We start from the raw sequence: 20,587 nt of genomic DNA, 5'->3' as shown, positions 1-20,587 counted from the left end.
TAGGTTTCGAACAAACGTTTGTGTCTCATTCATTTGTTTATGCGTGTCAATCTTTACATGTGGGTTTAAATGGTTTAGTCTAAATTTGTCTGCATGTTCTGTGTATTCATTCTTAACTGTGTGTGTGTGTGTGTACATGAAGCATGTGGGTCTGGGTTTGTGAGTGAAGAAACAGGAAGTGCGTTCTGTTTTGGGAATGTGCTCATGGCTCACTGCTCTGTTGCCAGGGAAACACAGGTCTGTTGCCATGGTTTTTGTTTATGTATGCGTGCATGTGCACTTATCTTGAAAAATTTACTTTTGAATGTTAATGGAACACTTCATTTAGACAACTTGTGAAAAAATAATCATAATAAATCAGTAATTTGTCTTTAGAGATTATTAACCAGGTGTTAACTGTGTAGTTATGTAACAAAAATTTTATGGGTTAACAGACAACATAGTGCATTTTATAATCAGTGTGGTGAATAAAGAGAGTAAATCGCATATCAAAACTATATGACTTTCTTCCGCAGAACACAAAAGAAGATATTTTGAAGAATGTTGTGCTGTCCGGTCATAAACTTTCTTCAAAGTATCTTCTTTTGTGTTCTGCTGAAGAAAAAATTTCACAAAGTTTAAATTGACAAGAGCGTGAGTAAATGACAGAAGTTTCATTTATGGATGAACTATCACTTGAATGTATTAAATTTGTTAATCTATTAAATCATATTACGGAAACATCTCAGAATCCTATCTCTGATTTTTAACCATGACATTCACATCATGAGTCTGGAATGTGACATTTAGGACTTTAGGTGTTCCTCGCACAAAGGTAGCGAGTGAATGGACCACAAGAGCTGTCAACTAACACAAGGAGGAAAGTCAGGTTTGGAATGAATGGCCTGCTATTATAATTGGTCATTCTTATATCAGTGCACATTGTTTCTGATGGACCTTAGACTGGTTTCCTATGACCAGATGACTTACTAGGCCTCTAGAGCTTTAGTTTGTGTTTGTTTAGGCTGCTGGTTTTCAACATGTTTTATGGCCCTTGATTACAGAAGATAGTACAAGCATTCTTCAATAGACGCATTGGCATCCGTGTGAAATTGCAAGTAATAACACAAATCGTAAGAATAGTTGAATTCTTTATCATAAGCCTGAAATACTCGCATGTTGCATGATTTACGTTTTCCTGCCTAGCAAAATTTCCGGAACCAATCACATGTTGTGACATCACATCAGTGCTGATTACTGGAGTTGAGACTGGAGTTTACATTAACAAGATATCGCTCTGAAACTTTATCTCGTAATCGTTTACATTTGAATCCAGCATCACTGAATTCTCACCCACGCTCCGGGATAATCCTGGAACTTCCCTTAAACACCAGAATCCTGAAAAACACACTGATACAATTACACGGTTATATTCTTACACTCGCTTACTCAACACATTTGTAACACACACGCATAGTATGCAGGAGCTATGCTATAATCAAAGTGTGTGTGTATATGTTTTTATATCCCGGTGGGGACCTAAACCTGAATGCACACCAACATATGGGGACTCGTGTCACTGTGGGGACCAAAATTGAAGTCCCCATGGGGAAAACAGCTTATAAATTGTACAGAAAAATATTTAAAAAAAAATCTAAAAATGCAAAAGGTTTTCTACGATCTTTAGGTTTAGGGGTTGGGATAGGGGTGGGAATAAAACATAAAGTTTGTACAGTATAAATAACTTTACGCCTATGGACTGTCCCCACGAAGATAATAAACCATACATGTGTGTGCGTGCGTGTGTCTGAAGCTGGGTTTCATTAAACCAAAAACTGAGTCAAGTTATGACATCCTACATTTGAACACACACACATTTAACATTCTGTCTGGTTTGAGGCTGCTATTTTTATATTTTTCTTTCTAAGTTGTATGCGTTTGCCTATGTACATTTTTGGTTTCATTCTGTTGGTTTTTTGTCTCTGCGAGAATGAGAAAGTTTGAAGCTGTATGATTTCAGAAGAATTTCCAGAGTTACTTTGTGTTTTTGTTCTGTTTATATTCTTCATATTGTTTTCATTTTGAGTGTCATCCAGTATGTTTGCCTGTGGTCCATTCCTTTCATAGTTTATTGTGCTTGGTTGATGTTTTTGTATGGTGGTGGTCTTTAATTCTAAGATGATTAGCTGATTTAGCCCTTTAAAATGAGTTAAAGGTCTGGGCTGGATTTATGTTCAAGCTCAGAAGGTTTGGTAGATGGCATCTTTGTTCTTTGTGGTTGTCAACTGACATGGTAGTGAACTCTCGAAGTTCACTGTAAGCTTATAACAATAAAGTAAATCTAAAAGGTTATAGAAAACAAGCTTTTTCTTGTTCTTGTTTCACACAAAGTACTATGTATATGTATTGTATTCTTAAGTACCCGGTGTAAACCCTGCACAATATGTTTGGCAGCTTTAAAAACAGTTCATTTGTATTTTCATGCAGCCATATAATCGCCTACTTGCATATTTCAGTGCTTATTTTAAAGGTCCCGTGTATGAAATTTAGCAACATCTAGTGGTGAGGTTACGAATTGCAACCAACGGCTCACTCCATTGTTCCACCCTCCCTTTCGAAGCACTACGGAGACTGAGAGAGTACAAAGATTTCGTCACGTTTTCGCTTCTTTGCCAAAGGCGATAATATATGTACACAAAAACACTCTGTAGAGCAATTTGTATATTTAGGGCTAATGTAGAAACAACATGGAGAATTCAATGCAAGAGGACCAGCGGAGTACGTAGATAGAAATAGCTTATTCTAAGCTATTAAAAACAAAACGCTTCATTATGTTAGGTCTTTATACACCTCTGAAGACGTATATTTTATTGCATTTCTGTCAATAGTTCCTCCAAAAAATTACATATTGAACCTTTTAGTATTTAGCAACTTGGCAGGAGTCTTATTATTACTCAATTCACATATGAAAAGGTTGGTCTAACAGAAATGTTGAAGTCATTATTACTACTTTCACATATGAAAAGGTTCGTCTAACAGAAATGTTGAAGTCTTGACCGAACAGTATCAAAAAAGGCATTTTCAAAGAGAAGAGAGATAAAACACCTACATTTACATTTTATGTTTAAACGGGTATTAATAAATCTTAACCAACATTATGAGTGGACCTAAAATACAATAAATGCGTAGAATACGGTCCCTTTATTTTGTTTTCTTTTTTTATAATCTCCCCATTTTATAGAGATGTACTTATTTTAACTATTTAAAAGGAAATGTGGGATGTTATATCCTGGTTGTGTTAGTCTGTCAGAAGAAGGAGCAAACACGGGTAATCTCTTGCACGTTGTTCTCATTAAAGTTGAGCGGCCGTTATGTATCCTCGCTGAACGGATACGAAATTGTCCAAATATCTTTGAAAACTGTTTCAAATTACAACATCTGATAGGAGAGAGGTGAAATGGGCTTTCTCTGATTTCACAACTTCTCAGATTGAATTCAACTTTCCGTTGTCCTAGCTTCACCCCAAAGTACCAATCTCAGGCTGAGGTTCATATTCGTACATCGTACAATCCCACACTGATATCAAAGTATTTGAGCCTAAAAATAAAGTCTGAATATAAAAAACGTAAGTAGACAAATTGAGAACTTTATAACTGATTCACTGTTCATTATTTCACCTCTTTCTCTCCTTACACATGCCAAATCTGTTGAGAAATTGTGATAAAACCTTTTCCCAAAAGAATCTCAAAAGTTTCATCATCACCGTATCAATCTCCGCCTTGCTCCGTGGACCAGCCTGTGCATGAAGGCTGGAGAATTTTTGTTAATAATCAAGAACTGGAATGAGACGTCTGTAATTGTAGATCTTGCGCTCAAATGTTTTGATGTGGAATTGTAATGAAATTCTCTGAGAGATGGGTGGACGTGCTTTTGTTTGTGGCTTTCGGGGTCATTTAAAGGTTTGATGAGAAGATTTCCAAACCCTTTTATTTCCTTCCAATTACGGTTTGTTGTTCTGACCGCTGTATGAAATCCATATATCAACTTTAAAGGTAAAGCAAAGTGCAGGAAAGGGCTTTAAGATGTTAGATAGATAACCCGGTCCTTTAACATTCGGAAGATTGTTTCATTTTACACGATAGAATGTCCTCCACCAAACATCTGGAGACCAAAGCAAGCAAACATGTTCTGGTGAACCACCACACCTCTGCTGGGAGTCATGAGAAAACATAATAACGTCCTTTAAAATCACTTTAATGAATTTGTTACATTTTTGACTGCTCTAAAATCTGATTAAAGTAAAAAATTATGTAGGTCCCTGTAGTTACAGATTTTATGAAGTTCATTTGGTGTTAAAGGTGAGCTTCAACACATGCTTGACATGCACAAGCCAGGAAGCTTAAAGTGATAGTTCACCCAAAAATGAAAATGGTGTCATCATCTTGTTAACCTGTATGAGTTTCTTTCTTCGGCAGGACACAAAAAGAAGATATTTCGAAGAAAGTTGGTAACCGAACAACACTTGCCCCCATTCACTTCTATTGTATGGACACAAAACCGATGCAAGTAAATGGGGGACAGTTAACAACATACTTCAAAATATCTTCTTTTGTGTTCTGCAGAAGAAAGTATTAAAGGTTTGAAATGACAGGGGGGTGAGTAGATGATGACAGAATCTTCATTTTTGGGTGAACTATCACCTTGAAGTGGGTTTATGTAGATGTATGAGTGGTTGTTTTTATCATCTGTAACTTGTGTGAGAATGTTGCACGTGTGTGTTTGTTTGTTGTAAGTTTTGTTAGTGTGTGTGTGACTCGGTTGTTGAAAACAGAGTTTTTGTATGTGCTCATGTATGCTTCTATGTATGTACATGTTCTGGTTAAATATACATGTTTGCAACTCTAGAGAACAAAATAATTAGATTTGGCTAATTGTGATGTCAATTCTCTCTCTTTCTCTCTTCACAGCAGCTAGCGAGGGGAGGATAAATGGAGGAGAGGATTTTTTTCAAAAGGTGAGACAATTTCCGATTTGTCATTTGCAATACGCATACTTTTGTTTAAACCGCTCTGTGTTTGTTATTTTAACTTATTGGTGTTCGATCCTCCATCTGCAATCATATTTTTATTACTTTTTATCTGTAAAATGTTAAATACCTTTTTGTTTACAAATTATTTTCAATTTTCAATCATTTTTATGCATAATGAATGTAGAACTTGTTTTTAAAGAGTGAACACACTGTATACAACTGTCATCATAATTTAAATTAGGGTTGGGCCAATAGCGTATGGACTTGATGATGATGAGCCTGCATCGTGATTCCAACAAATGTTTCACTTGCGTCAGGTTTCTTCAGGTGGTCGCTGCTCTGTGCTGCTTGCTGCAAATTGAGTTGTTAACAAATACGAACAAAGCTAAACATCACACTGTACAGATCAGACTGGCATGACTTTATAACTGTGGGGCTCGCACTGTATTAAGAGGACACATCGCAGAGTTTCTGCCTGACTTTAATTTTTTACAAATTAAATATATAAATATGTCTTTTAATAACATGTGTGTGTGTGTGTGTATATATATATATATATATATATATACACACAATTGAACCAAATTGCCTGTTTGTGACATTTGAACGTTGTTTCTTACCCTTAAACCGAAAGTAAACGGCTTTTCCACGCGGAAGGTCTAAATTTGGTTAAAATTAGCTAATCAAATATTTCAAATTCACATTTCATGTCCAGGTTTTTCTCATGTCGCAAGTAGCTGTGTAATAAGTTGACGAACTAAGCGAAATTATTTTACAACTCTTTTATTGAATATAACATCAGATATATAAAAGTTGTTTCTCTGCGCAGCACGTGGAAGATGCGCCTCACTTTAAAGCGTCACGAAACCTCCCCTTTCAGCTACATTCTACCTGACTGTGACTTGAAAAATGCAATTAAAATGGACGTGAACACTGTGAGAAGAAGAGCCGTTAAAAACCAGACGGGCACTCCAGTCACAAGGTGCTGTAATGAATAATGAGGAGAAACAGTCTTCTCATTGGTCAAGAAAACACAATCTTGTGAATATTAATGAGACACCGACGCGTCAATGATGTACTATAGTACATCGCCACGTCAAATCTTTAGACGTTGGCTAGATGAGGATTTTAAACACGGAAAGCAAAAAAAGCGCTTAGGTTTTGTGGCGCTTTTAAACGCTGCAGGGCGATGTCAATTTGGTAGACATTGCCCGACCCTAATTTAAAAATCATATTTGTGTTTTCGGTGTGTTTGTGGGTTTCATGTTTAAAAATACATTAAGTTGGATCAAAGCTTGATAAATTCCAGAGGTTCAGTACTTTTTATCATAACCAGGAATGATCATTGTGCTCGCTTCCACACAATTATCTCTTGATAGGTTTCTGATACACAAAGATTACAAGGCCAATTAAATCATCCGAATATTCTTGGTTTGGCTCCGATGAAAGTGGTTTGCTTACAGTATGTGTCCAGCTGTACTCCGGTTGCAGTTTTGATTACTGGTTTCTGTCCTCGCGTGCACTTTTGCTTTTCGTGGCGGATCTCGAAAGCCTTCAGAAAATGTGGTTGGGTTTAGTGAAATGTCAGTTTGTCAAGCAAATATATACTTTCTGGAATGCTTGTCATCGAAGCAGATCTGATGAAGTTTCTTTTATTTTAGGCATAAAATAACATGGATGAAGATGATATATTCTTAAATGGGTTAAGAGAGTCTGACGTTTTGAGTCTTTGAGTGTTCTGCTCTACATATATGAAGTATAAATAATCAATATTTTAGTCTGTTAGTTTATTTATGGTGATTTGCAATAGTTTACGTGATCATTTGTGAATAACTAAGTGTTTTTTTATTATTTTATTGATATCGATTTTTACTGGTTTTCTGTATGGCATTGTAATTTCCTGTCTGTTTCTTTACCCTCTGACTATGTTTGATGACTTTTCCTTTTCACATTTTGTCCTGTCCTGTGCCGTCTTTAATTTGGATTTATGTGAGTTAGGCATATGAACAGCAGTACCGATATTTCATGCAAACACAATACAAACCAATAATTAATTTATTTTGTGCACATACAGTACAAATAAAAGTATAACCATGAGGCAAAAAACAAAGATATTTTTTACAAATTATTTATTTTATTTTAATTCTTGAAAATAGGAAAGTCTCAGATTTTGCACCCGACAATTTGTTATCCAGAGTAAAAAGGATGTAATGCATGTATTAGCGAACATGTACTTTAGGAACTGATCCAAGGGGTGCTTCACTCTTTATTAATTTAATACAGAAACATACTGTACTGCTGATATTTCAGGGTGCAAGTGCACAGCTGTTACTGTAACTGTGCTGATATGCGTATCACTATGAGCCTATCTCATAGATCTGTAAATACACTGTAAGGTCTGTATGGTGTTGTGTTATCATCATACACACCTGTGCTCTTCACCCTCCAGTAAAAGTTGCATTCTCACTCCTCATCTCCTCCCTCATTCCTCCGTACACCTCTTTTCTCTCCTTGCTCTACCCCTCCTCAGCTGAAACAACAGAGGAAACAGGAAACAGATCACTCCTGCACATGCACTCTCATATACACATCATTTGTAAAATATAAACACCCTGCTCTCCATCACCGTGCCGCTTTTAATTTAATGAACATCATAGTTCGTGCAACGCGTTCCTGGTGCTTCAAAGTCACTGGCGTCTGAAACTCTTTCTCCTGCGACTGTATATGTTTCTCTGACAGAACGATATTGGGTGTGGGGTAATAGAAAAGCTTTATTTAAATGTATATTTAACCCAATTTACTGAAATCGTGTGACCCATTTCAGAGGTATGTGCTGGTCCGTCACAAAAACAAACCACAAACCCTAAAACTGCTGTGTGGTCTGTCAGAAATCTCCATCATCTACAGATCTGAGCCAAAGAAAGCAGTCAAGAAAGAACGTGAGAGTAGGTCAATAATGAAGCTCTATAGAACACGCAGCGGCGTCGCAGCAAAACGCAAACACACAGAATGGAAATTGGAATTGGATCTCTGCCTGTACAAACTTTCGGCTGCGTTCAGCTTTTTATCCTGGTCTAAAGTGTCCGGGTTCCTTATAGAAGTTTGAATTGTGTCTCCATTGAGTTCAGGGTCATTAGTGTAGGGTGTTCCAACATGACATGTTTCATCAATGGAAACAACGGTAACACTTTTTTCTTGAAGCATGCATGTATAATGCATTGTAAAGAGTTATTAAAGGGTAAAATGCATTATAATTCTTCATAATGTGTGTTGTAATGCATGATATGTAGTTGTAAAGAATTATAACCAATTTAAAATGTGTAGTGTAACAACAAATTGCTAAGTGTTGTAATGCATTAAATGTAATAACAATTATTTATAAGACGTTACAATGCATTAAAAGGTGCATTACAATGCTTTAAAACTACTTTTATAATGCATTATACATACAGTAGTGCTCAAAAGTTTACACAACCCTTGCAGAATCTTGAAAAAGCTGAAACTTTTGGAAAAATAAGAGGATTTTTGAAAATTAAGGTTTATTTTTAATTTACTCCTGCCCTGAGCAAGTTATTTCACTAAAGAAATGTTTACATGAAGTTCACACTTAAGAATAATAACAGAATTTCTAAAAAAAAAACAGGGCAAAAGTTTACACGCCCCTGATTCTTTATACTGTTTGAAGTTACCTAAACAATCAATGAAAGTTTTTATGTTTAGTCATAGTTGTTTAAGGGTTTCTTGTTTGTCATTAGACTGTCCAATGATCTTCAAAACAATCACCCAGGTCCTCCACAATCTCTGCTTTTTCAGCATTTCTGGATATTTTACTCATGTCCAGCAGTAATTGTATGATGTTGAGATTCCTCTTTTTACATTGAGGACAATCAAGAGACTCATTCACAACTATTACAATAGAAAGAAACATTAAGTGCTGCCCACAAAGTCAACACGATTCATTTAAAGTCAGGTGGGTGCAAACCTCCAATTGTTATTGTATCATTTTTACATCTTATTTTTTCATTTACTAATGTCCTTCAGAATATTTTAAAATACCTTTGTTTTTTTTACACCAAAACCATTTTCAGAGGTTTATACCCACCTGACCCACGGGGCATGTTTTGCCCTGGGCAATTTTAAGAAATTATGTTATTATTCTTTAGTGTGACTAAGTAAACATTTCTTTAGTGAAATAACTTGCTCAGGGCAGGACTAAATAAAAAATTAACCTTAATTTTCAAGCGGTCCACTTATTTTTCCAAATGTTTCAGCTTTTTCCAGATTCTGCAAGGGGTGTGTAAACTTGAGTACAACTGTACATGCCTCGAGGAAAGTGTTACAGAAACAACTTAACTCAAAGGGATGTTCCCATTGCAAAAACTACATAATGACTTTTTTCCACAGCTGCAGACAAAATATGCTTTGTTTCTTAAAGGGATAGTTCACTCGAAGAAAAAAAACCTGTCATCATTTATTCACCTTCCTGTTGATCAAAACCTGTATATGAAAAAAGAAGATATTTTAAGAAATGTTTCAGGGGTTTTGTGCCCATACAATAGAAGTCAATTGGAAACATTGTTGTTTGGTTAGCAACGTTCTTGAAAATATCTTCTTTGGTGTTCTGGAGAAGAATGAAAGTCATTCAGGTTTGAAATGACACATAGTATTTTCATTTTTGTATCTATCCTTTATACACTGGACACTTTTGACCCACATGTTAATTATGGGATTTTGGACCTTCATCTGGGTCCGAAGACCAGAATTACAATAAGTATAAAGTTGATAATACAACATTGATTGAACGTCATTTTTAGATTTAGGAAGTCCTGCAAATTGTTTTTTTTACAAGAGTACAAGTGAATGCGCCAAAAATTAAGTTTTAACATTCATGTGCATTTTAGGTAGTCATGTGTTTTTTTTTTATCCAGCTTTAAAGGAAGTTCAACCTCATTTGAGCATACCATGGAATTCCCAAAGTGTGCATAGTCCACCGTTTCATTATAACTTTGCTCTGAACTTTCCCGTTTTACTTCATTTCACACCTTTAAATCACCGGATGTGTCACAGCTGGGCAAGAGATTTACAGACTTAGAGGATCTACAGAGATTAATAAATGTTTTACACCGTTCCTATGTTTTAAAAAAAAATCTCATGTCCTTTAGTTTTGACAAAATAAAATAAAAACTGGTCTTGAACTCCAGCTCTCAAGATTAATGAAAAGTGTAAGGGTGGGCCGGAAATTCTTGAAGAACTCAAGGGGGACAGAATGTTCCCGGCTTATGTGCGGGTCTTGCAGCAGAAGGTGTAAACATTCAATGTGAAGTACAGGAAGTGAAACACTGCATGATGTCATCCTAATTGACTTATAAAATGATGATATCTTAACTCCACTAATAGTTGGGAGTGTCCGAGTGATGAGTAATAATAATGATGATAACTGAGGTTGCCGCTTTTGTGCATGTTGCTTAAAGTAGTCATTTGAGTATTTATTACATGTAGGTCTGTCTTATACATTCTAAAACTCAGTTTTGCTAAGACTCACCCACTTATGGTGTACTCACATTTAGCCCAGTTGTTCTCAAACGTGCTCGAGTGTGATTGTCCCCACTCACCCGCTGGCCTGCGCTCACATTGTACTTTACCATCTGCACCTGAGCATTCTTTCATCATTACGATGCAATTGCTGTGAATTAAACAAAAACAAAGAGATCCCTCCATCGTAATGTTCGGTTTGTGGCTTATTAGTTGTGTTTAACTTCATGTGCGTGCTGCACAGACTGATCAGCTGATGATAGTCTGTCTTTGTCATACGAGCGATAGTAGAGTAAATGGCTATTTATGTTTTTAAATCACCTTTGCATACTTTATGATAAAGCCGGTCATGTCACACAGTGTTGCATTATATTTGACAAACCTAAAAAATTGAATAGTTTTGAGCATCCCTAGTTCAGAGGCAGCGTTTGTGTACAGAGGAAGCTCAGAAAGTAGGTCATTTTGTTATCATTTAAAAAGTGCTGTGTTTCCTGAAAAACAGTGAATTTGGACATACCATGTTTTAGAAGGAAAGCGACGCTATTCGGAGTTGTTTTAATCCATTGTTGGGTCAAATATAAAAAAATCTGGATTAATTTAACTCAACCGCTGGGTTTTTCCCTTTTAGTAAGACTGACTGATATGTCTTCTTTCGACATAGAAACTGATTTTATTCGTGTAAGCAATCATTTTCACAGTTATAAATATACATCACATGGGAAATTTATTATACACAGAGATTACAACCACTGTATGAAATAGTCCTATTACAAACGTAAACAATTTCAAGTTTCATTGTTTATTTTCCTAGCTGTTTGCAACATTGCACAATTTTAAAAATGAAGCTCTATAGAAATAAGCTTGAATCGAAAGCAAAATGACCAACCTCAACTTGTTTATTTTTTATGCGCTAATTTATCAACGGCAGTAACTGCAGACATTTGATGAATGGGACGTCATCAAACTGTAAAACAGAAAACAGTGAAAATCCCTTGCCATTGTTGTGTCTGATACACATCAGGGTGTGCTGACATACCTACATTATCCGAAAAATGGTGAAGGTTGTGTGGAAAAGTGCACTCAAGTTTTTTTCTTTAATCGCTGCAGTTTCATGCTTTCTGGAGGAAATCGAGTTTGTAGCCAAAACTTTTCATGAGAACTGCTGTACAGTGAAGGTTCTCTGGCCAAAGGGTTTTTATATGCAGGAAAAAGGATAGCACACCACGAAATGGTTAGAGAAATGTGTTTTGTATCGAGACAAATACATTTGTTGCCAAAGTTGTGGTTTAAAAAAACTAATTTGCATGAAAGAAAATAGAGTAGCGCTATGCCTTATTCCAGAGCTCTGAGTTTTATTTAATATTGTCTTTATGTTGTCTGTTTATATCAGTCCAAATTTCCACATTGTTTCCACTCTTACTGGTGCTTAATGCACCCAAAACACATCCGCATAGAATATATATACTTTTTCTCCTGCTTCTTGCACATATGCTACTGGTTAGTAGTACACTAGGCCTGTCAAAGGTTTGCTGCCAACTGGCATCTATGTTTCACGGGTTAGAGCCAGGTGCGTGTGTGAGAGAGAAAGAGAGATGGGCATGGGTTTAACTCAGAAATTTTGATTTTTTTACACAGTTTAAATATTTCTGTCAAAGTTAATATTGTGCGTGAAGTGTGAGTTTGTGTGTTGTGGAATGTGTTGTCATTGTTCGTGTGTCTCGTGTTTTTGAATATATATATTCACGACTGGTTTCAATTTCCTCTGGCGCGCTCTCGTGCCAATTGAATATGTATTTCCTTTCAACTTTCTGATGTTTATGTTTAAGGTAATGGATGAGACCAACACTCAGATCGCCTGGCCATCCAAACTGAAGATCGGAGCCAAGTCCAAAAAAGGTATACACAGGCAGACAGACGCTATAGTTATGGCAGTCATTCCTGCTAAAGTCAAGACACAAACTACGTCCTGTTCACAAGCAGCTGTTTCTAACTGAGAATGTAGTTCTATCCAGCTGGTAGGCTGCTGATCGGTTTGTCTGTGCCGAATGGATGTTTTGTCTTCATATTTTGGGAACGCAGACAATCCCTTGGGTGCTTATTGAAAGATATTTCATGTGATTTCCTTTTTCTTTACTATGTTGAATAAATGCATGTTTTTCCATGATCGTCTCTGCACTGATTTGTTGAGGAGACGTTTCATGGCCAGTAAAGACCGCAGGATTTTTCATAAGTTTGTGATTCTCTGTGACAACAGTTCAGACTCATACATTAGCATTTGAAATCTGCAGAAAATGTGAAAAGACCTGGCAATACAAATACAAGGTCACTTGCAAAATGAAGGAGCATTGAACATTTAGTTGTAAAAGCCAATAGTATAACACAAATTATTATGCCAAGTCCTTATTGTTTGTGACCTTCTGAATTTGCCGAACTACTCTGTGTTCGTTTAAATACCTCAAACATCGTTCATTCCCATAGAAATTGTGTCATCTGCCGCTTTTTCCCTTCTTAACTATCCTTGTTATTGTGTCCAAAATTTCTAATTTCTCCCTTTCCCTTTTCAGATGGTCTCAAAAGTCCCTTTTTCATCCTGTTGTAAATACTGTATGAACTATATTTTACATTCTCTGCTCTCTAACTGTTCTTCTCATTTTCGCTCACTGTCCTGCCCCTTTCGGCCGCTGCCTGTAACAGATGTTATCAATCGAGTCATGTCAGTTTCACTCTGTCTTTAGTCAGTAAAGCGCTTTTAAATAAGTCTGTCTGTCGGACAGACGAAAATCAGTGCGTCTTAACCAGGGTGTAGACAGGTTGATTAAAAAAAAGACAGTTTGGTTAAAAACAGATCGAGTTTGAAGCCCAATCCAAGACACTGTAGACCATTCCAGTCGGACGTTTCGACACATCTACTCGTATTTTAGTTTGACAATTTTTTAATAATAGTGAAGCCAATAAGACTATGAAATTACACAATTGGGACTATGCGCACTATAAATGACTAAAGAGATGCATTTTAGCCATATTTAAAGGGATAGTTTACCAAAAATGAAACTTATTTTATCATTTATAGTAACAGCCATCATGTCATTACAAACCTGGGGTGCATTTCCCGAACAATGACATAACATGCATGGTGCGATGCATCATTTGAAAAACTAACTAGCTATTCCTGAAAACATAGTAGCAATGTCGCTCATCTGTTAATCTGTTCAGAACGATGTAATGTCATATTATTGCTGAAAATACGGAATGCTATCTTAAAGCTATTTTTGTTATTGTATTTTTGCTCTTTGTGGTTTTATTTCACAATTTAATTAATTCATAAGTTTCCTCCTACATCCCTCCTGCAACACAACAAGCAACACAGGCCTTTGTTAATTTCCATTGCATGGACACGTTTATCAAAATATCTTATTTTGTGTTGCTCTGAAGGAAGTCATACAGGTTTTGAACGACATGAGGGTGAATAAATGACAACGGAATGATTATAGTGAACTATCCCTTTAAGCTCTTATATGCTTGGCCCTTTTGGTTGCTTTCCTTCTCTATCCCGTCACAAAAGATCAGTTTTAAATTGTACCACAATGTGCACGTGTCTACGAAACTAATTTATGCTTAAGATGTTTTTGGTAAAAATGCTTCAACACAGATGTGGATATAAACCCCATGTATGCACGCATGAACTGGTCACATTCTACACACACATGCAAAGACATTCTCCATTCATAAACATGCTGGCCACACACACACACACACACACACTGGATTTGATGACTACCACATGGCAGAAAGAAACTAGTGTGGTGGGTTGGACATAGAGACCCCTACTGGTGTTACTCTTATACCTTCCCAAATACCTGTGTGTGTGTGTGTGTGTGTGTGTGAGAGAGAGAGAGAGAGAGAGAGAGAGAGAGAGAGAGAGAGAGAGAGAGAGAGATCCTTCCTGTTTAATTCCCCCCTGCTCCTCAATCCCTAATCTTGACTGTCCGTGGGTGAGTGTGAGGATTAGATGAAGTGAGTCAAAGAATGTGTGTGGAGGAAAACAAAATTCCAAGAAATGACACCACCGTGGCTATTTTTAGAGCACATATGTACATTTCTGAAATGCGTGCATGGGGTTAGATAAGCATTACGTCTAAACCATTGAACAGCTGGGGTTGTAACAGCAGTTTTGATTTTATTAAGCTTGAAGGAATGGAACATATTTGCATTCTGAACCATCTTTATCAGTGACTCTTGGCTCTTGCTTGTTCTCCTCACAGATCCACATATCAAAGTAAGCGGTAAAAGGGAAGATGTGCGAGAGGCGAAGGAGAAAATAATGTCCGTTCTTGACACAAAGGTAAACACGCTACATGTGTGATTGTCATGGTAACAGCAGTGACTGAGATTTCTGATATACTCAAAAAATGGTAGTCAAAGGTGCCCCAAAACTGTTTGTTTTCTAAAATTCTTCCAAATATCTTCTTTTGTGTTTAACAGAACACAAAACGAAGCATTTTTTTGTGCTATGGTAGTCAATTGGTGCCCCAGAAATCTCAGTTGCTAACATTCTTCTAAATATCTTTCTCTATGTTCAACCAAACAGAGATTTTTGGAGTAATCAAAAAAGTCAGAGTCCCCGGGCTGTTTTACCCTTAATTCTTCAAAATATCTTCTTTAGTGTTTTACAGAACAAATAAAATGCAATGTTTTTTTCTACTTTGGTAGTCAATTGGTGCCCCAGAAATCTCAGTTGCTAACATTCAGCCTCTGTTATTATAATCAGTAAGAATCACTAATATACATGTTTTTGATTTCAATGTTTTTTTTATATTTCTTGATATTACACCTTTTCTGATTTTGATATTTTCTTGGTTGGTACACCCAAAACAATATCATATGTCCTATATATTTTATATAATATTTTTATTTTTCGCCTCTACTTCGCTTCCCTGTATGTAGTGTGAAACTGCTTTGGTAACATGCAATATTGTGATAAGCCCTAAATAAGTCAATTTGAATTGAACTGAATCTATATTTTAGTGAAATCTTGTATCAATTTCATCAATACAGGTTGTATAATTATGTAGAAATGTATACAAATAATATGAAAATCTTGAATATAAAACAAAATGTTTTCGTAGTTGTTTGGTACCCATGTGCCTTTTTAACAGACAGGTGACCTCTTTCTACCCTTTTAACTGTTTATATTTTCCTCTGGATAATTATTGTGATGCACGGAAGACACAAATACTCAATTTTATGATTTGAGAGAAGACTGTGTGTTTGTTATTCGACCCTGTTGCCTGGTCCATGATAAAAAATGTTTTTCCGACGCTAAATACTAAATTTGCTACGCTCACTTAATGTGGCAAATTTCTGGACAACAGAGGTGAGCTTGAATCTAATTTACAAAAGATTCCATAAACAACCTAAATGAATTCAAGATGTTTCTGAACACTTCTGAAAACACATCCAAAATAGTCTGCGATCTGCTTAGTTACTGTAGCTAAAACCACAGAGGCAACATGAACCAGATTAAAGGGTCATACTTTATTGTCGACGGGTCTTCATGAGTGCTGTGTTGTTGTTGTTTTTAAGTTTTGACCTTTGACATCCACAGAGTAATCGTGTGACTCTGAAGATGGATGTATCGCACACGGAGCACTCTCATGTGATCGGGAAAGGAGGAAATAACATCAAACGAGTGATGGATGAGACGGGCTGCCACATACATTTCCCAGACTCCAACAGACACAGTCAAGGGGAGAAAAGCAACCAGGTACACCCATATAGAATCTTTAAATTTGAATATTTCGAGTTTGAATAACAATAATTATGTTCAGTTAATTCCTATATGTAGGAGTCGGCCATAGAATAGAGTACTAGCCAACATTCACCATCCCGCAGCAGCTGAATACAGCTGAATCATTTTATTGGCTGTGGCTCATCAAGCAGTTTGTATTGGCCGGAATATATGAATGGTTCATGGTACGATAGATCTGATTGGTCGTTGGACAGCTGTCAGATTTAAATAGACTGCTGAGTGGTCTGACAAGGTTTGGAAATGAATTGAAGTGATGATTGCATTCAAGCACGTGTACAAACACTGAGTTCAGGGCCGTACCAGATGGACTCTGAAATGGGCCATATCACCTGGTTCCAAACCGGGATTAATTCTCACGGGCGGAGATTAAACGTGTGCGTGTGCAGGGATGATGGAAAAGAAGAAAAGTTCATTCCTGAAGCAGGACCTTTAATTAGGGTTCTTGGACTGGCCCTCTGCCACTCACACACATGCTCGGATTTAATGGTTTGATGGGTAATAAATCAGGTTGCTGGATGTATGACCGCGTGTTATTTGAGCTTAACCAAAACTTCTTACAGGATGGGAATAAACATCTGCACTTATTACTGTAAAACATCAAGAGTACAATCATTTCTTTGTCTCCCTCTCTCTGTCAGGTGTCGATAGCGGGGCAGCCGGCTGGCGTAGAGGCGGCGAGAGTTAAAATACGAGTGAGTTTTGTATAAAACCTTGACCTCTGCTTTATAAATACAGCTCTTTTCTCTCTTTGTCCAGGAAAGTACTTTCTCTTTCATTCTCTCTCTCTCTTGCGCTGATGCTCGGTTTAGTCACTTCCAGTCAGGCTTAGTTGGCTCTTTTTGCTGCACCCTAGTGGCCAAAGTGACACAATAATCATGTTTTTGGTACTACTGTATGTTTTCATATATTGTGTCATTTTCTGTTTCTGTCTGTAGGAGTTATTGCCGTTGGTACTGATGTTTGAATGTTGCGGGGTGGTGAAGCACGTGGACTGTAGCTCACCTGTAGTTCAACATATATCCCACACTTATAACGTCTCAATCTCCTTTAAACCACCCTCCTGTCTCTATGGAAACACCGCCATTGTCCGCGGCAACCAGAACAATGCCAATGGTGTTAAGGTGAGGCATTTATTAATACTGTAGGCACATGAACAACTTATGCATTTTAAAGAGTGTCCTGTTAACGTTTGAAGCTAAAACGTCTGGTGGGGTGTAACATATATTCAGTTCACGGGTGATTCTACGATACTGGGTTCACGGTTACGGTTGTATCACAATATTTTAAACAAAATCTTTTCTAAAAACAGATATACAATTCAAATACAGATGTGTTGTAAGAACGGATATATTTCCAAAACATTTTCAATAATATTTGAAGAATTCAAATGCAAAACTCTCGGCTTGACTCTCAGACAACTTTTTGTTTAATTTATTTCATTAGCCTCGAACATTTACTTCCAGCAAGTACAGTTATTTCTATAATTCTATGTGTGGAAAGCATTGACTCAACATCACAATATCATTTTTGACAGGGGTGACGTTTAGAGGGTTTGCATCTAAACTCTTAATTTGTTATTTTGTTAATGAATTGACCATATCAGAGGTTTTATTTGACATTCTCTATGTTAATGAAAAGTGATTGTGGTAGTTGAAGAATAAATCGTACATGTGTCCTATGGTGTGACAAAATGTTAATATTACTTTGTTTTATATTATTAATATTAATATTTATCATATACAATAGCATAAGAGAGATTTATCTTCATTGTTAGTATTTTTTCTACATGTTTGCTGACCCATAGGACAAATTTGTCTTTCAACTGCCCATAAATATTTCTCAGTTTGCTCACTCTGTTTAGCATCAACACAAAATGATCAAAGTCAGGCATGCTTATAATTTTAAAATTAGTTGTTTATATTATTATTTTACGCTTTTTGTAACTTCTACAATGTCATAAAGAAGGTTTTTAATATTCCAAGGGTTTTGAGGTATTTGAAAAGTAGCAAAAATCTTGGCATAGTGAAAATTTTCCGGTACGAAGGTTGAAATTCCGAAAGTTGAAATCTTTCGATTTTTTTTTAATAAAAGTCAACACCGGAAAATAAAAACGCCAAAATGAAGCCAAGCCTGAACAGTAACAAAAAAATGAAGTCAGTGCAACTTTTTGAGCAGAGAGAGAGAGGGAAAGTAGGTCATTCTGTGAAATGGAGAGATTTAGTCTTCCAGTAGAGCTGCCAGATACAAAATCCAAAAACACATCAGCCTCCACCACACACTATAAAGCATTACAAGGGACGGGAAACAGTTTTAACAATGTGTGCACGTGTTCAAGCTCACATGTGTGGGTGCAGGCCTAGTCTATGTGTATACAGTTTGCTCTAAAAGGCGAAGAACACGAGTGGAAATGACTTGATACAAATGTTATAAAAATCTTGCATTACAAATGATATTATCAACAAAAAAATCGGAACTTGATCTGAAAACTTTTCTGTAATGGCAGCACTTCAAATTCAATAGAGTCAGTTAACATGCTAGGTGTCACAACAGTTCTTATTTGATTACCTGACCTGTTTATTTGACATATTTCAGTTCATTTTACATCTCATCCCTTCTTTGTTTTACATTTTTCAAAAACCTGCAACTTAGTTTTAAATTAAATTTTGAGTCTCTGTGGTTTCAATCGCTCAGATCCAGCGGAGGTGATGTTATTTTATTTAACTCGACTGTTTGTGTTTCAGCGTGGTACGGCTTTGTTATTGGAGCATCTTGCTGGGTCTTTGGCCAGCTCGGTGCTGGTTAGCACACACCTTGACATCGCACCCCAGCACCACCTCTTCCTTCTGGGCCGCAATGGGGCAAACATCAAGCTCATCTCCCAGCGCACGGGAGCCCACATACATTTCCCCGAGCTCAACGGGCACTCGCATTCTCCCACACAAACTAGCCGCTCAACTGTCTACATACAGGGAAACATCGACGCTGTGTGTACGGCTAGACAGCAGCTGATGGTACGTGAACATGTCGTCAAATGTTTTGTTGTTATTATCAAGTTCTCCCATCTAATCAAACATCAGTATTTAGGGATATGTCATTAAGTAAACGGCTAATGTCTGTCACTTCCTGTAGGGTATTACCAATCATATGTTTGTTTCAGGGCTGTCTGCCGTTGGTGCTGATGTTTGACATTAAGGAAGAGATGGAGGTGGCGTGTCAGGTCATCACTACGCTAATGGAGCAGCTAGACGTCTTTATCAATATCAAACCTAAACCCAAACAACCCAGCAAGGTATTAAATTAACCCCAAGCACACATTGAAACTTCCTGTCCGCGTAATTGGTGGATGTGTCATGAGTTTCTCTCATGTGTCTTTCTAAGTCTGTTATAGTGAAGAGTGTCGAACGGAATGCTGGGAATATGTATGATGTACGTGGGATCCTATTGGGTCTGGAGTCTAGCTGCATCGCCTCTGCTATAAGTAATGTCGCTGTTAATGGACATAACCCTGCCTCCCCTCCTCTGATTGGCTCAGTTGGACTGGACACTCTAGCCTCAGCTGGACTGAGGCTAAGCACTCTGGGTAATGAAGTGTGCTATGTACTAACAGTATGTAGTGCATGTGTGTGTGTTTGTGCCACAGATGTTGTAGATAAAGTTTTATTTAGCACAAAATATTTATTTTATTTAAATAATTAGATAATTTGTATAATAGAAAACACATTATTGCTGCTAATATGGTATTTATGTGCTTTTAATAACTTCCTCTCTCTCTAGCTGGTCTTCTAAGCTCATCGGTCGGTCCCATTTCTAATTGTTCTCCCAGTCCAAATGGTGTTCTTAATGGACACGGCTCAGCTTTAAACATCCAGAACGGCTCAGTGAACAACTCGCAGCACATGCATACGGCTCACTCACATTCACACGCTCCCAATCACACAGCTTCCCTTTGGGCCAGTGCTCTCACTTCAACCGGTAACACAGCAGGTGATTAAATAACCATGTATTTCACAGTCAACTATACATGGAGATGCTAAATAAAGTTTTTTTTTCTCTATCCCTGCTTCAGGGTTTTCCTCAGACCTGATATTGCAGTCTGTGTCTCAGTCGACTCTCAGCGGCCTTCTGCTCTCTGGAGTCCAGAGTCAAACACACAGTCACACTCCATCCCCTCCACCTGGACTCACACACATACACAAATCGGCCAATGGTGAACATCTCAATGGACATGTGAGTAACTT

General features: G+C 37.1%; 1 protein-coding gene across 3 annotated transcripts in view; it reads left to right on the top strand.

Annotated features, from left to right (window-relative positions):
* bicc1a (BicC family RNA binding protein 1a) overlaps window positions 1-20,587 on the top strand; it is a 28,390-nt gene that overhangs the window by 3,140 nt on the left and 4,663 nt on the right. For all 3 annotated transcript variants that reach the window (XM_056768707.1, XM_056768706.1, XM_056768705.1), the window contains exons 2-12: window positions 4,947-4,993; window positions 12,367-12,436; window positions 14,803-14,882; window positions 16,146-16,304; window positions 16,988-17,041; window positions 17,285-17,470; window positions 19,091-19,360; window positions 19,507-19,638; window positions 19,728-19,929; window positions 20,124-20,333; window positions 20,416-20,576. In XM_056768707.1, coding sequence (XP_056624685.1) covers window positions 4,947-4,993; window positions 12,367-12,436; window positions 14,803-14,882; window positions 16,146-16,304; window positions 16,988-17,041; window positions 17,285-17,470; window positions 19,091-19,360; window positions 19,507-19,638; window positions 19,728-19,929; window positions 20,124-20,333; window positions 20,416-20,576 — 1,571 coding nt within the window. The remainder of the gene's footprint in view (window positions 1-4,946; window positions 4,994-12,366; window positions 12,437-14,802; window positions 14,883-16,145; window positions 16,305-16,987; window positions 17,042-17,284; window positions 17,471-19,090; window positions 19,361-19,506; window positions 19,639-19,727; window positions 19,930-20,123; window positions 20,334-20,415; window positions 20,577-20,587) is intronic.

This window comes from Triplophysa dalaica, chromosome 15 (genome assembly GCF_015846415.1).
Source record: "Triplophysa dalaica isolate WHDGS20190420 chromosome 15, ASM1584641v1, whole genome shotgun sequence".
Taxonomy (NCBI): Eukaryota; Metazoa; Chordata; class Actinopteri; order Cypriniformes; family Nemacheilidae; genus Triplophysa; species Triplophysa dalaica.
Note: the sequence above shows the minus strand (reverse complement) of the source record. Positions and strands in the feature narration are given on the sequence as shown.